At 40.6% G+C, this 13,660-nt stretch overlaps 1 protein-coding gene across 1 annotated transcript; it reads right to left on the bottom strand.

Moving 5' to 3' along the window:
- Positions 1 to 6,868: 6,868 nt before the first annotated feature.
- On the bottom strand, positions 6,869 to 13,232 carry LGALS2 (galectin 2). The gene is made up of 4 exons (XM_089499765.1): positions 13,143 to 13,232; positions 9,707 to 9,789; positions 8,241 to 8,400; positions 6,869 to 7,015 (listed from the first exon to the last, which is right to left on the bottom strand). Exons 1-4 carry the CDS (start codon positions 13,230 to 13,232, stop codon positions 6,869 to 6,871), a joined length of 480 nt encoding a protein of 159 aa, XP_089355891.1.
- Positions 13,233 to 13,660: the final 428 nt, after the last annotated feature.

The raw sequence follows: 13,660 nt of genomic DNA, 5'->3' as shown, positions 1-13,660 counted from the left end.
ACAGCCTGTACACTCACTACTTTACATTGTAGCAGAGTGTCACATGAAAAGATATAATAAAATATTTTCAAAAATGTGAAGGGTGTACTCACTTTTGTGAGATACGGTATATGTATATGCATAAAACATTCAAGGGCTAAGTGATGGCAGATATGTAAAATATTTGTTACTGGCCTATTTGATAATCAAATTGGACTCAAGTTGTGTGGTGTAATTGTCAGCATCTCCCCCTTTGCAACCATATCAGCCTCCACCCTTCTAGGAAAGTTTTGCATGATATTTTGCAGTGTGTCAGCCACTGTTGTTGGGTAAGAAAGTCTGGTGTTAAAATTAAGTTAATTAAGTTAAGGTCTGGGCTCTATGTAGAACACTCATCTTCCTCCACATCAAACTTGTGAAAGTCATGCTGGAACAGGAATGGACCTACCCCAAAGTGGTGCCACAATATTGGAAGCAAAATGATCTTAAATGTCTTTGTATGATGCAGCATTAACATTACCATTCACTAAAGGGCCTAGCCGGATTCTACTGCCAATGTTTGTCTAGGGAGATGGCATGCATATGTGCTTGATCTGTTAGCAATAGGTGTGGCTGAAACACCTAAACTCAATTATTAGGAGTGTCCACATACTTTTGGTCATATAGCTTAGGTCACCTGCTGACAGATCTTGAGCTGCATGAATGGTTTGTGTTAAGTTCACAGAAATTAAATGAACTGTCATTATTATTTAACCCCTTGATGTAACAGGTATTGCAGCCAACCATGCTGGTCAATGGAGCCCAGCATACTAATCATTATTGCATCAGTAAAATAAAATTTAAAAAGTACAAATAAAAGTTTTAAATAATTTAAAAATAAAAATTTAATAAAATGCTAAAATGAAAAATGATCACCATGACATCATATATACTCTATTTTTTTGTTTATGTGACGTCATGTTGATTTGTCTAGTGATGTGGAATATTGTTAAAAATGTATAAAAAGAATAAAAAAAAAAATGAAAAATGATCACCATGACATCATTAGGTGAACCATCCAGTCCAAAGAAAACACATCCAAAAAATGTAAAAATTAGTCATGTTCAAATAGGACATGGGCTGCAGACTAACAAGATATCAAAATGAAACCCAACAAACTAATGCATGGGTGATATAACAGTACTCAGATGTTTAATGCTGAACACATAGCATTATGTGTGACAAAAAATCCAGACAAAAAATTACTACCACAAACTTTATCAAAGGTTAGTGGTAGAATTAGTACAGGGCAAGGGTTAAAATATTCTGGCTGTCTAGTTTTCAAAAACACATGGTTTGATGGAGTAAATTGAATTGGCTAGGTTCAAACATGTCCCTAATAGAACATGATGGCCAGATAACCACATGTCAAAATTCAAATTTAAAATAACAGAATTCCTCAAATAGGACATGGCTGCCAGATTTGAAAAAAAAAATCGTTTTGAAACAGCAATATGCTACTTGTTCTTATTGCCTTAAGTGCTTTTTCAAAATTTCAACATGTTTTCTATAGTAAACTAGATGATATGATCAAAATAATGATATCTAAAGTAAGCCCTTCTTGTCCTGAAAAGCATATATAATTTGTATGAGTACACTAAATGAGAGAGAAGAAAAATACAACTAAACAGCAACACCTCAAAAATGTAGGAACAGCCATTGTCAGGAATTGTACAAAAAATAAAAAACAGCTATGTCCTTAAGGGGTGAAGACTGTAATAGGTCCAAGTTATAACCTTCTTATATGTTGATGAGCCAGGCTTTATCTAAATAAATAATGAGTACTTGGACATAATTGAGTTATTGTTTTCTACAGATTTATTGTCACAATTACACAGGGGCCCCCTAGGCTGCCCTAAATCTAAACTTAACAGCTGTGCGGCTGCAAGTTTTAAAGTGGCCACAAGACCACCTCCGCTGGCTGCATAATGATTTTGAACCGGCCAGCATGTCTAAACCATGCTGCCCAGCACCTCAGTGAAGCTCTTCATCACAAGAACAGTTCCTCATGAAGGGGGGAAGAGCACATCAGAAGAGAGCAGTCTGCAGGTAATGAAGCCAGCATAAAAGTAAGTATTTAAAAAAAAAAGTTGGGGTGATAGGTAGAAGGGGACCCATATTCAAAGGCGGGGCTACCTTGGGATAACAATTAAATACAAAAAGGGGATGGCTGCAGGTTATAAGCAACAGGGTGGTTGGGGCATCACATAAATCAATACACAAAGGCAGGTGGGTGGCTGGTGGCAATACACATTGGTACATTAAACAGTACGAAAGGGGGCATCAATACACAAGGAAGGGGGGCTGGCTGGGGAAATCCCAAAAAACAATATACAAGGGTGTGGAGACATAAATGCACAAAGGGGGCTGGCTGGGGGCACAAATACACATGGGGCAATACACAAGGGTGTGGCTTGGGCATCAATACACAAGGGGGAAAACACACAAACAACACAGCAGTGAGGAAATAATTTTTTTGTGTAGCTTAACCTGTCCTGATGCAGGTGTCAGTGTAGCAGAGCCTGTCTTGGTGTGTATGTTTGGGTGTCGGTGTGGAAAAGCCTGTCCGGTGTGTGTCTGTTTGGTTGTCAGTCTGGAAGAGCATGTCCAGTGTGTGTGTTTGGGTGTTGGTGTGGCAGAGCCTGTCCGGTGTGTGTGTGTTTGGGTGTCGGTGTGGCAGAGCCTGTCCTGGTGTGTGTGTGTGTTTGGGTGTCGGTGTGTAGCAGAGCCTGTCCTGGTGTGTGTGTTTGGGTGTCGGTGAGTGTCTGTCCTGGTGTGTATTTGGTAATCTGTTTCCTGGCACTTTACTTACTGTAGGAATAAATTGAATTTAATGTATACTTATCCAGAGATAAAACACCTGTCACGTTCTGCCCAGGCTGCGGAGCTGCATTTCTGTCTTGTTTCAGTTTCCCTGTTTTGCTTCGATCCATTCCTGGATTTCCTTTTGCTCTGTTCTGATCTTCCATTCCTTGCTTCTGCTTCAGCTCTTTGCTTCAACTCTGTTTCCTTTATAAGGTGTGCCCCACCCGTGTGTTCTGTTTGTCTAAGTCTTCAGTCTAAGGTATGTCTCAGTGCATGTGACCGAATCTTCAATTGTTATCAAACAGTCTTAGGCTAGTTTCTGTATTCATGTTTGTTTGTCTCTTATGTACCTTTGCCCTTCTTCCTTGTATCATCTGAGGATTCTGGTTCCTCTCTCCTCTCCCTTTGTCCTAGTTTATATGGCCTATCCTTGCTTAGGAGAAGCGTCCGAGGATTCCGGCTCCTCACTCCTTCCCCTGTGTTCCTTGCCTTGTTCCCTGTCCTTTGTTGTCCCCTGTATCACATATATCTTGTCTAGTAATGTTTATTCCTAGTCTGGTTCACTGTCGTGCCCTGTAACATGTATGTCTTGTCTGGTTATGTTTCGTGCCTGGTCTCCCTCTCCCTTGCTTGTTATGTTTCTGTTATACCCTTTGCTTAGCTTCCATACTCCCAGCCTGCAGCATCCTGCACGTGATTCTAGTGATATGCTTCATGCCTGCTCCAGGGTGCCTGCAGGATATCACTTTACTTCATTCTGGACTTCATCCACTGCCATATCAGGGCGCTGGTGTTTGGCTGCACAACCCTAGGTGCTCAACACCTGGGTGAGTGTGGTCGCCCTGCAACCAGGCCCTGTCCATCTCCACTACTGCACTGTGACTCCTGCATACAATCTTCGGGTGTGCTGGGTCCTTTCAGTCATCTGTTTGGACCCAGTCCGTGACAATCCGCGCGTGCCCTTTCCATAGGGCTTCCTACCGCGCGTGCCCTTTCCATAGGGCTTCCTACCACGCGTGCCCTTTCCATAGGGCTTCCTACCGCGCGTGCCCTTTCCATAGGGCTTCCTACCGCGCGTGCCCTTTCCATAGGGCTTCCTACCGCGCGTGCCCTTTCCATAGGGCTTCCTACCGCGCGTGCCCTTTCCATAGGGCTTCCTACCGCGCGTGCCCTTTCCATAGGGCTTCCTACCGCGCGTGCCCTTTCCATAGGGCTTCCTACCGCGTGCCCTTTCCATAGGGCTTCCTACCGCGCGTGCCCTTTCCATAGGGCTTCCTACCGCGCGTGCCCTTTCCATAGGGCTTCCTACCGCGCGTGCCCTTTCCATAGGGCTTCCTACCACGCGTGCCCTTTCCATAGGGCTTCCTACCGCGCGTGCCCCACCAAGGAGGGTTTCCTAAGTTGCGGCCTGCGCCCCACTGTGGACTCCCAGTATGAGTGCCTGCATCCGGGCTACCCTGGTTGAGTGTTCTCCAAGTGGGCAACCTGCCGTGTACCCTGAAAGAGGGTTTCCTGAGTTGCGGCCAGCCCCACTAGTGGACTCCCAGTATGAGTGCCTGCATCCGGGCTACCCTGGTTGAGTGCTCTGCAAGTGGGCAACCTGCCGTGTGCCCAGCAAGTGGGTTACCTGTCGTGATGGCCCTGTCAAGTGGCTTATCTGCCTTGCCTTCGTCTGGACCAAAAAATCCGCTAGAGACAACTTCCTCATTCCTGTTCGGATATTCTGATTCCTGTTTTGGAGGAGATTGCTCTGCTAAGCGGCAGTGCTGGTCATCGAAGGACTTCTAAGTTTTTCAGACTCCGTATGCTGGTTCCTGGGTTGACTTGTTTCTTCAGTTCTCCCGTCAGAGCGGGCCTTCCTTCTATTGCTGTTTCTGTTCGCGTCCGGAGGCCGCTCATTCGGAGGGGGATACTGTCACGTTCTGCCCAGGCTGCAGAGCTGCATATCTGTCTTGTTTCAGTTTGCCTGTTTTGCTTCGATCCATTCCTGGATTTCCTTTTGCTCTGTTCTGATCTTCCATTCCTTGCTTCTGCTTCAGCTCTTTGCTTCAACTCTGTTTCCTTTATAAGGTGTGCCCCACCCGTGTGTTCTGTTTGTCTCAGTCTTCAGTCTAAGGTATGTCTCAGTGCTATGTGTTTGGTTTACATGTTTGGTTTGTTTCGTACCACTGTCAGCAGGGATTAGCGTTAGGACCCACCGTCATTGGAGTACTTTGGCGTAGCATACTATGGCCATAACATGTGACGGAATCTCCAATTGTTATCAGTCTTAGGCTAGTTTCTGTATTCATGTTTGTTTGTCTCTTATGTACCTTTGCCCTTCTTCCTTGTATCATCTGAGGATTCTGGTTCCTCTCTCCTCTCCCTTTGTCCTAGTTTATATGGCCTATCCTTGCTTAAAGGAGAAGCGTCCAAGGATTCCCGCTCCTCACTCCTTCCCCTGTGTTCCTGTCCTTGTTCCCTGTCCTTTGTTGTGCCCTGTATCATGTATATCTTTTCTAGTAATGTTTATTCCTTGTCTGGTTCACTGTCGTGCCCTGTAACATGTATGTCTTGTCTGGTTATGTTTCGTGCCTGGTCTCCCTCTCCCTTGCGTGTTATGTTTCTGTTATACCCTTTGCTTAGCTTCCATACTCCCAGCCTGCAGCATCCTGCACGTGATTCTAGTGATATGCTTCATGCCTGCTCCAGGGTGCCTGCAGGATATCACTTTACTTCATTCTGGACTTCATCCACTGCCATATCAGGGCGCTGGTGTTTGGCTGCACAACCCTAGGTGCTCAACACCTGGGTGAGTGTGGTCGCCCTGCAACCAGGCCCTGTCCATCTCCACTACTGCACTGTGACTCCTGCATACAATCTTCGGGCACGCTGGGTCCTTTCAGTCATCTGTTTGGACCCAGTCCGTGACAACACCCTCCTGAATTTGTAGTCACTTCAGAGGACAAAACTTTCTAGGCCCAGAAATCAATGAGAGGAAAAGATGGGCATGGATGGTGGGCTAATTCGGTGGCGCAATGGGCCACTTGACTAGACTTGCCCCCAGGCCATAGGCTGCCAGCCCTCCCCTGAAATTACAACACATGAAAGATGAGAGAGATTATTTTACTCCACTAGGTAGATAATGTTTAATTACAGCAGTTGGAAGATTGCAGGCGAGTGCAGCTTCAACTCATTGACTTCACTAAAGTTTTAGGAAAGGACAATACATCCAACTTTCTACTGTAAGAAGCATTGATCTGCATACCTGAGAACTCTCTGGGTTTGACAAGGAGACCCCCGGGTGAAGCACCGCTTCTCCAGTTCCCCGGTCAACACCCGAATCCTCCGGGTCATGGGAGCAGGGTCTTAACACGCCCCGCCCTTTAAATGGGTTTTTTTTCCGTGATGTCAGCTGGAACGCCTGCTGACATCAGCGGGAACGCCCCCGGCTTTGTAGACACGTGAGATATTCATAAATTGGTTAGGCTACAGGGGCATTATGTGAACAATATTTCCTATTATGCCTCCTCTTTCTTTCCACTCCTGTTTCTTGTTATTTTTTTCTTATTTGTTTCCCTGCTTTTCTCTTTTTCCCTTTGCATTTACCCTTTGTTTGATGACTTTTCCCTTTTTTTACTTTTTAATATATCACCTTTATATTTGCATTTTTCCCACATACCTTTTTACTGGCAACATTTAGCATCCTGCAAGTCTATGATTATGAACTTTGGGGAAATGTTAAAATTTCTAAAACAAGTACAAAAATAAAGGCAATAAATACAGATAAACTGTTTAGATACAGCTGACAGTTCATATACATAAGGTATAGCATTCAAACATAGTTAATGAGGGTGTACTAGAAATGTCCTGGAAGTATTGCAAGTCAAACATACAAGCACACTTTTCTGAAGAATAGTTATACTGAAAACAGGCCTTATGTGATCTTTACTTTTTTTAAGTTTGTCTATAATGATCAGTCCTGTTGCATTTTATTGGAAAAAAAAGAAACACAAACTATTTTAATGAAAATTGTTTTTATTTCTTGCTGCCACTACAAAATTCTTTACTCGTATTTGAAGGATGTCACTTTGAAGTCCCCTTTCACAGAAAGATAGGTAAGCTTGTCATAACCATGGCGGTTTGGGAAAGAAATTTCATGGCCATCTGGAAGTTTCACATCAAACTTGTCCCCATGAAATTTGATAGAGATCTGCAGAGAAAAGTGATGGAATTACAAATGGTTCCCAATAGCGAGGTAGCTAGAGATGCACATGACAAGAAAAGAAGGATCAATATGGGATTTATAGGAGTCATAAAGAAAAAGCAACAAAGGAAAAAAATGGTAGAGAATAGGTGGCAGACTTAAATATTGAGGAGGTACATCAGTGTTAAAATTTATTTATTTTTTTTACAAGGAATTTCACATATGTAGCATTATGCATCCTAATATCATTATTTGTTTCAAACCTTAAATAGTTTAGCTTTTCCCAAAAAATATCTCACTTGTAAACGTATGTATGCATCCATTTACAAACAACGAGCAGACGAAGATGATCAGATTTTGTATGCAATAATTGAAGTGACTAAAACATAGTTGCCCACATCTGTCTTGGATCTTCAGAACACAATATGGATGCATGTCACACTCTTCCCTCAATTAGTTTGCAACTAAAATTTTTATTTTTTCTTTAAATTGTTCTTACTAATATTAGTTTAAAGCCGTTCAATAAAATACATTTTAACTGTATTAACTATGGTACATATATTTAATGGTATTTAATACAAAATTAGTTTTACATTTAGGCTTAGGAGGGGTTCTGGAGACTCTTTTGGTGACATAAAATAGCCAAATAAAATAGGTCACTGATCAGACAATTGTCTCCTGGTCAGTGGTGTGTTTACCTTGGGACCCGACCCTAGGCAGCACCCTCCAGCTGATAATCCCCCCTCCACAGTGTAAGTACTCGTTGGGGAGATCAAAAGTCCCCCATTTAACCAGCCCATTGTGCAGTGAGACTGGGGGACTTGATTGCCTAAGAGTGTGATAAACTCCCAGTTTTGTAGCAGGGACATTTCCACCTAGGACAAGACCTGGATATGTCACTGCTCCTGGTTGCCCTAATCAAGCAGTCTCTAAAGGCTAAAATAAGAGGAAATCTGTAAAATCTAGTATGGTATGGATATGTCTGTTTAATAGGAAGGATGTGTTACAACAAAATGTTTACATCACCTATGACTCAGAAATGTGACATAAATTAACAAATTTCATAGAAACTACAAGACGGCTACAAACATGGGTAGCAAGTCTCATAATCTCCATGGAAATGTCTCATATTGACAAGTGGCACACTGAATCAAAATATGAAAATATTAACAGATATAAGCTAATGCAATACTTGGCTTTGAATTTCTAAACATGTAATACCAACACTGACCTTGGCATCTGATCCTGGTGTGAAACACATGTGGCTAGACCTCTGCTCCGACTCCCAGTTGTTGCTGTGCTTAGAGTTGCAAACAATGGTATTCTCAGGCAAGCGAGGATTAAAGTGTAATCCAACGTCACTGGCGCTGCGCCCCAGGTTGAAGGAGAAGCTACACAGGAATGAGGAAAGAAAGTATAGTGTACCTACCAGACAGACATGGGTGAACTGTACATTACCATTCTTGGTTCAGAAACAATAATGTATAAGTAATACATACAATATGTGTACAAGAGGGCTTCATGTTTTCTGTATTGGATTTAAATTGATGTTAATATTATGTAGCAAATATATCAAGTTCACTTGAAATATGAGTCAATGGTATGTCAACAAACACACTGAGTATGCTCAGTAATAAAAAAAAAATCATTAACAGGAGATAAAGGCTACTTTCGAATGGCTTTGTTCTGTGACAAGCACCTCTTCCACCGTTTCCTGTGGTTGTTCTCTGCCCTGGTAAAGTTGGTATATAAACTATGCCCAGTCCCAATAAAGTGTGTTCTCTTGCATTTTGACTGGCGTGTTGTGTCATGTATGGTGGTGTGGTTCTTTGGGAGACCCTTTTTCCCCAGGGGAGGACCTTTACTCCGAGAACTGGAATGGCTACCCCTGACTTTTGCTATGAGGAAGGCGGCAATGACGGCCAGGGACTGGTAGACCCCCTTCTTTCTGTTACATAAACACAAGCAACTTATTTAGCCTTTTTCATAACTAAGATTACATAATAATTTTGTTGCCTGCCTCTGCACTTTTTCAACTTCTGTAATGTCCCTTTTAAGAACAGGTGGCCAGAATTTCATTGTGTATTCAAGGTGGAATCTTATGATAAAGTAACAATGGAATTTATTCACTAAATGGAAAGTTGACCAGGGAGTTGCTAGAGGGATGTGTTGGAGCTACTTGATTTATTGCTTATAGATTATGTAGGTTCAACCACAGTGAGCCTCTGCTGCACAAATAGTTTGACTGGCCCTGTATAATATGTTATGTAGGACAAGCACTTCTTGTATAGTGAAGTGAAGGTGTTAAAACCCCAATGTTCCTTCCAACTCTCCCTTTAGTGAATAAACACCAATATTTTATTGGCCCTTGCAGCAGTTGACTGACAAATAATGCATTGCTTCCCTTCACATCTGTGCTAATTTTTACCCATAAGGCTTTCACATCACCACGAGTACCAGCATATAGGATTTCCTTAATAATAGGCATTTATTCGGGTTTACTTTATGCCCCTATAACCATTTAAATTTACTGTCCAACAACAAGAATTATCTAATAATGTTTCTGTGATATAGGAACTAAATAGGAAGTACTGTTCATCTGTTTCAGAATATCTTGGAAAATATTGTTAAACTGGAAAGCATGAGATAAAATATTTAGGATACTGTGGCCATATCCTAAATATGTCATGAACTTACTTCTTAAAATCGTCCGTGAGTTTTCCTTTAATCTTCAAACTTTCACCAGGCTTCAGCTCCAAATTAAGGATTTCAAATTTCTCCTAGAATTGTAGAAAAGGCAAAAACATGAGGTAATAAGGAGACCCAAGTGAACACGTTATATCAAAATTTCTTGGAACAACTGAATATTATATAGATACAGATATGCACATATTATACACAATAAGTATTCGTATAATAACTTGCCCCACAAATACTTGTGGTGTTAAGTAGTTATTGATCTCAGAAAACAAACACCTGCCTATAGTTTGCAAAGATGGTGTTATAACTATAAAAACGTGTCTGTATCTTACTGTGATTACTGAATAACATTTAATGTATGAATATATATATATATATACACTGTTATGCTATCAATAACCACTAACTATTGAGTGTAAAGTCAGAGTCCACACTCCTTGTTTTCTGCAATTAACAATATTTATTAAGAGAGGCTAAACAAATTAACAATACATATACAAATTACTATAAGTTAGTATATGCTGTTACCAAACTATCTATTCATTGATTGAATGGAAATAACAAAGAAACAGCAGGATAAGCCTGTAAACACGTGATACAATTACCACTCCCTTGTGATCATCTCCACGCAGACTCAGAGAGAGAGAGAGAGAGAGAGAGAGAGTTGGCAGGACTTTATAAACACAATAAGTCCTCCTTCTGCTGGACAGTCCCCTGGTAACCTATCTTCTCCAGTGACCCTTAGAGACCAAGGTGATAGAAAAGGGAAAGGACATTGCACTGGGGGAGGGAGTGGAAGGTGACCAAATGTCCTAACTGATTTGCCATGTGCTCTGCAGAGAAGAATCTCCATTAATGTTTGAGACCATTTTAAGGTCTTGTATAGAGAGGCTTTGACCATTGGATCTCCGCATCATAACACCATTTCACTTCATTGGCATACAGTTGGTTGTCAATCATGCCTTCCTTTTTACAGGTGGAAAGAAGATCACAGAAAGAATGAGGTGGAATACACTAAAGCAGTTGTCTTTGAGCCATAAACTGGTGTAAAAATGTGGAACAACTAGAAGAAACATAATATCAAACTCTTCTGAATATTCCCAGTAATTGTTCTTTGTAAACCTCATAATTTCAGAATTAATGAGTTCTTTATTTTAAGGGTATGTGAGACAAGGGTATGTGAGACAAGGGTATGTGAGACAAGGGTATGTGAGACAGTACATAGAAGAAGATTGGCCTTCAAAGTGGTCCTAGACATTGTAGAACAAATTATAGTACAAACTATGGAAGTATTAGGACACAAGCTCGAACATAATGACAGACTGCTCCAGATGTACCAAGTGTCATTATGAGGAACTTGCCAGGTTTCAATCGGCGTCTCCAGTGAAAAGCTGCTTCCCGAGGCAGAGGAGCATTAATAATAAAAATATCAAGTATCAATCACACTTGTTGCTTAGGTTTACTCTAGCTTCCTAGTTCCCATCTACCAAAGATCACAGCCTATTTCGTAATAGCGCCTGAAGTAAACCTCCTATAATTTAGCCAAGGATGACTGCATACCTTTGAAATCAAACTATTTTTGATAAATGTATCAGCTTATCAGGAGCTAGTCTCTCTATATATTTTTTATTATGTTTTATAAGCTATATCTTAATTATTTTTCCCCAGCAAGATGGTCTAATGCAAATAATCTAATCCATCTGAAGGCTGATTACATGGCATAACAAGTCAATAGATTTCCCTTTGTCAGAAGGACCAAACATATTCAGTGCCTTGGCTTCTGTTTTGTGTGTATGATAGCAGTGCATATTGCATGGCGTAAGAAACAAAGCACAAGAAAGGAACTATATATTATTGTGGATGTTAAGTACCGGTAATTATTTGTCTTAACAATGTTTAAGAAGTTAATTTTCACCGACAGTTTCCGTATCTTCTCAATGAGAAAATGTGTGTAAATATAGAGAACAAGTTGATAAACAATTGTGAAACTTAAGAAACAAAGGGATAATTATGTACTAGCACAACTGCCTTTAAGACTAGAGTAATTAGAGGGGGGGCATCAGTTGAAGCAGCTAAGCAAGGGGATGCATATACAAGGAAGTATAGAAACAGGAACAAAGGAAGAGTAATGGGGGTTGAATAGATGGAATGACAATATACAAGCAGAGAAAGTGTACAAAAAGTGTTGGCAACAGAGCTCTGAGGCTTCTGGAACTGGGTATAAGTTTAAATCTTGATAGTGATAAGCACATATTATTGCAATGCAGGTCTGAAACAGAGCAACTTACACCCTGCTACCATTAAGTGTTGCTTATTGAAAGATGATCTTAGTCTAGGATCTCCAGAAATTCACTTTCACCAATGGTGCCTATGTAAAATGTATACTGCTGTAGTTTACCATACCAGGTACTTTGGAAATAGCTAGGTAGTCTTAACTTTTGTATTTTTGTAATTGGTTATGGTTTGTTAAAGGTACTTGATTGGCAAATATACAAATATACCGTATTTTATTTGGGGAACTTGTTGAACTATATATATATATATATATATATATATATTTACATATAGTTACTTCATTGACATTTTGCTTTAATAAAATCTTTTTTTTTTAAGTTTCCCAAATTAAAGAGGCCATCTGGTCACTATACCTTAGCCAATAACTAGAACACTATATACTGATCATCATGAATGTCCAGAAAAAAAGAATTACCCCTAAGGAATGACCTGGATTATTAGGTCTACTCATAGGTACCCACCTATGAGTATCAACCCAAGAAAACAGACTCGTTAGTTGTAGCTAATATCTTTTAATGGACTGAAGAAAGGACGACTGAAGTCCGAAAACATTATGTAATTGTATTTTTCTCTCTCTGTTGGCCCAATAAAAAGGTATCAACCTCAACTAAGAAACCCATTTTAGATTTTGTAACAGGCCTTACAACATTTGCTTGTCTACTTCTTTGGTTGCATTCATGCTAAGTGGCACCATATAACACATAAACATAGTCAAATTATTTTATACATAAAGCAGAATAAAAAATTAACTTACGGCCATGGTGGAGAGATACTGAATAGGCAGGGGGTAACTGAAATGCAAAGTACCCTGTTAAGGAAATGGCTCCTATTTATACCTCCCATGCACTGTTACATATTAACTTGTATAGATCCGGGTGTTGTAAAATTTAGGACTTTGCACTGGTATCAGTATTTGACTGTCTCTGTAAACCTCACACAATTATTGAGCCAGTTCGAACATTTATTTAAATATTTGCAGAATGGCGGGTGGAATTGACTGAGAGGAGGGCAGGGGAGGTATATATTTGATGATTCAGTGATGTTACCAGTGTTTGCCGTTAGTGACTCACTCTAGAATTAGTCTCCATTTGACAATTAGAGGGAAGAAGAGGGAAGTTAAAATACCCTCTTAACATACCCTGTTAACAAGCAACATGTGGCTACTGTCATAATGGGCTGAATGCATGATGTTCTTGATGCAGGAATAACTAATATGCCTGCAGGACATTGCTTCTAGCATCCTCTGCAGCAAGTATTCCTAATACTGGTAAGCTAGAAGACTACACATTAAATTGGAGACCCTCTATGCGTGTGCTTATTATTATTTGTACAGGGAACCTACTATTGTCTGTAGGGATATGTTTTAGGGGGGATTTAATGGCATGAGGCCGAACATGTTTCATTTGTTTCATACAGTACAGCAAAATGGTAAATAGAGGTTAGGTATGAGTATATTTCAGTAGAGTAGAAGTATTGTAAATTGGGATTATAACTTCAGTAATGCATGGACTGCAGAATCTCTCCATTTGCATTTGCCTGTTTCCCTGGCGCCAGCTACAATAAATATTAGCTACCAATGTGTGGATTGGCAAAGCAACAGCTGGAGTTGGATGAGTAAGAAAAACTATTATGGCCAATGCTAGTAAAATGAACGGG

Source organism: Sceloporus occidentalis, unplaced genomic scaffold (genome assembly GCF_023333645.1).
Source record: "Sceloporus occidentalis isolate IW3139 unplaced genomic scaffold, rSceOcc1.0.p SCAF_139, whole genome shotgun sequence".
NCBI lineage: Eukaryota > Metazoa > Chordata > Lepidosauria > Squamata > Phrynosomatidae > Sceloporus > Sceloporus occidentalis.
This window is presented reverse-complemented; position numbering and strand designations above follow the sequence as displayed.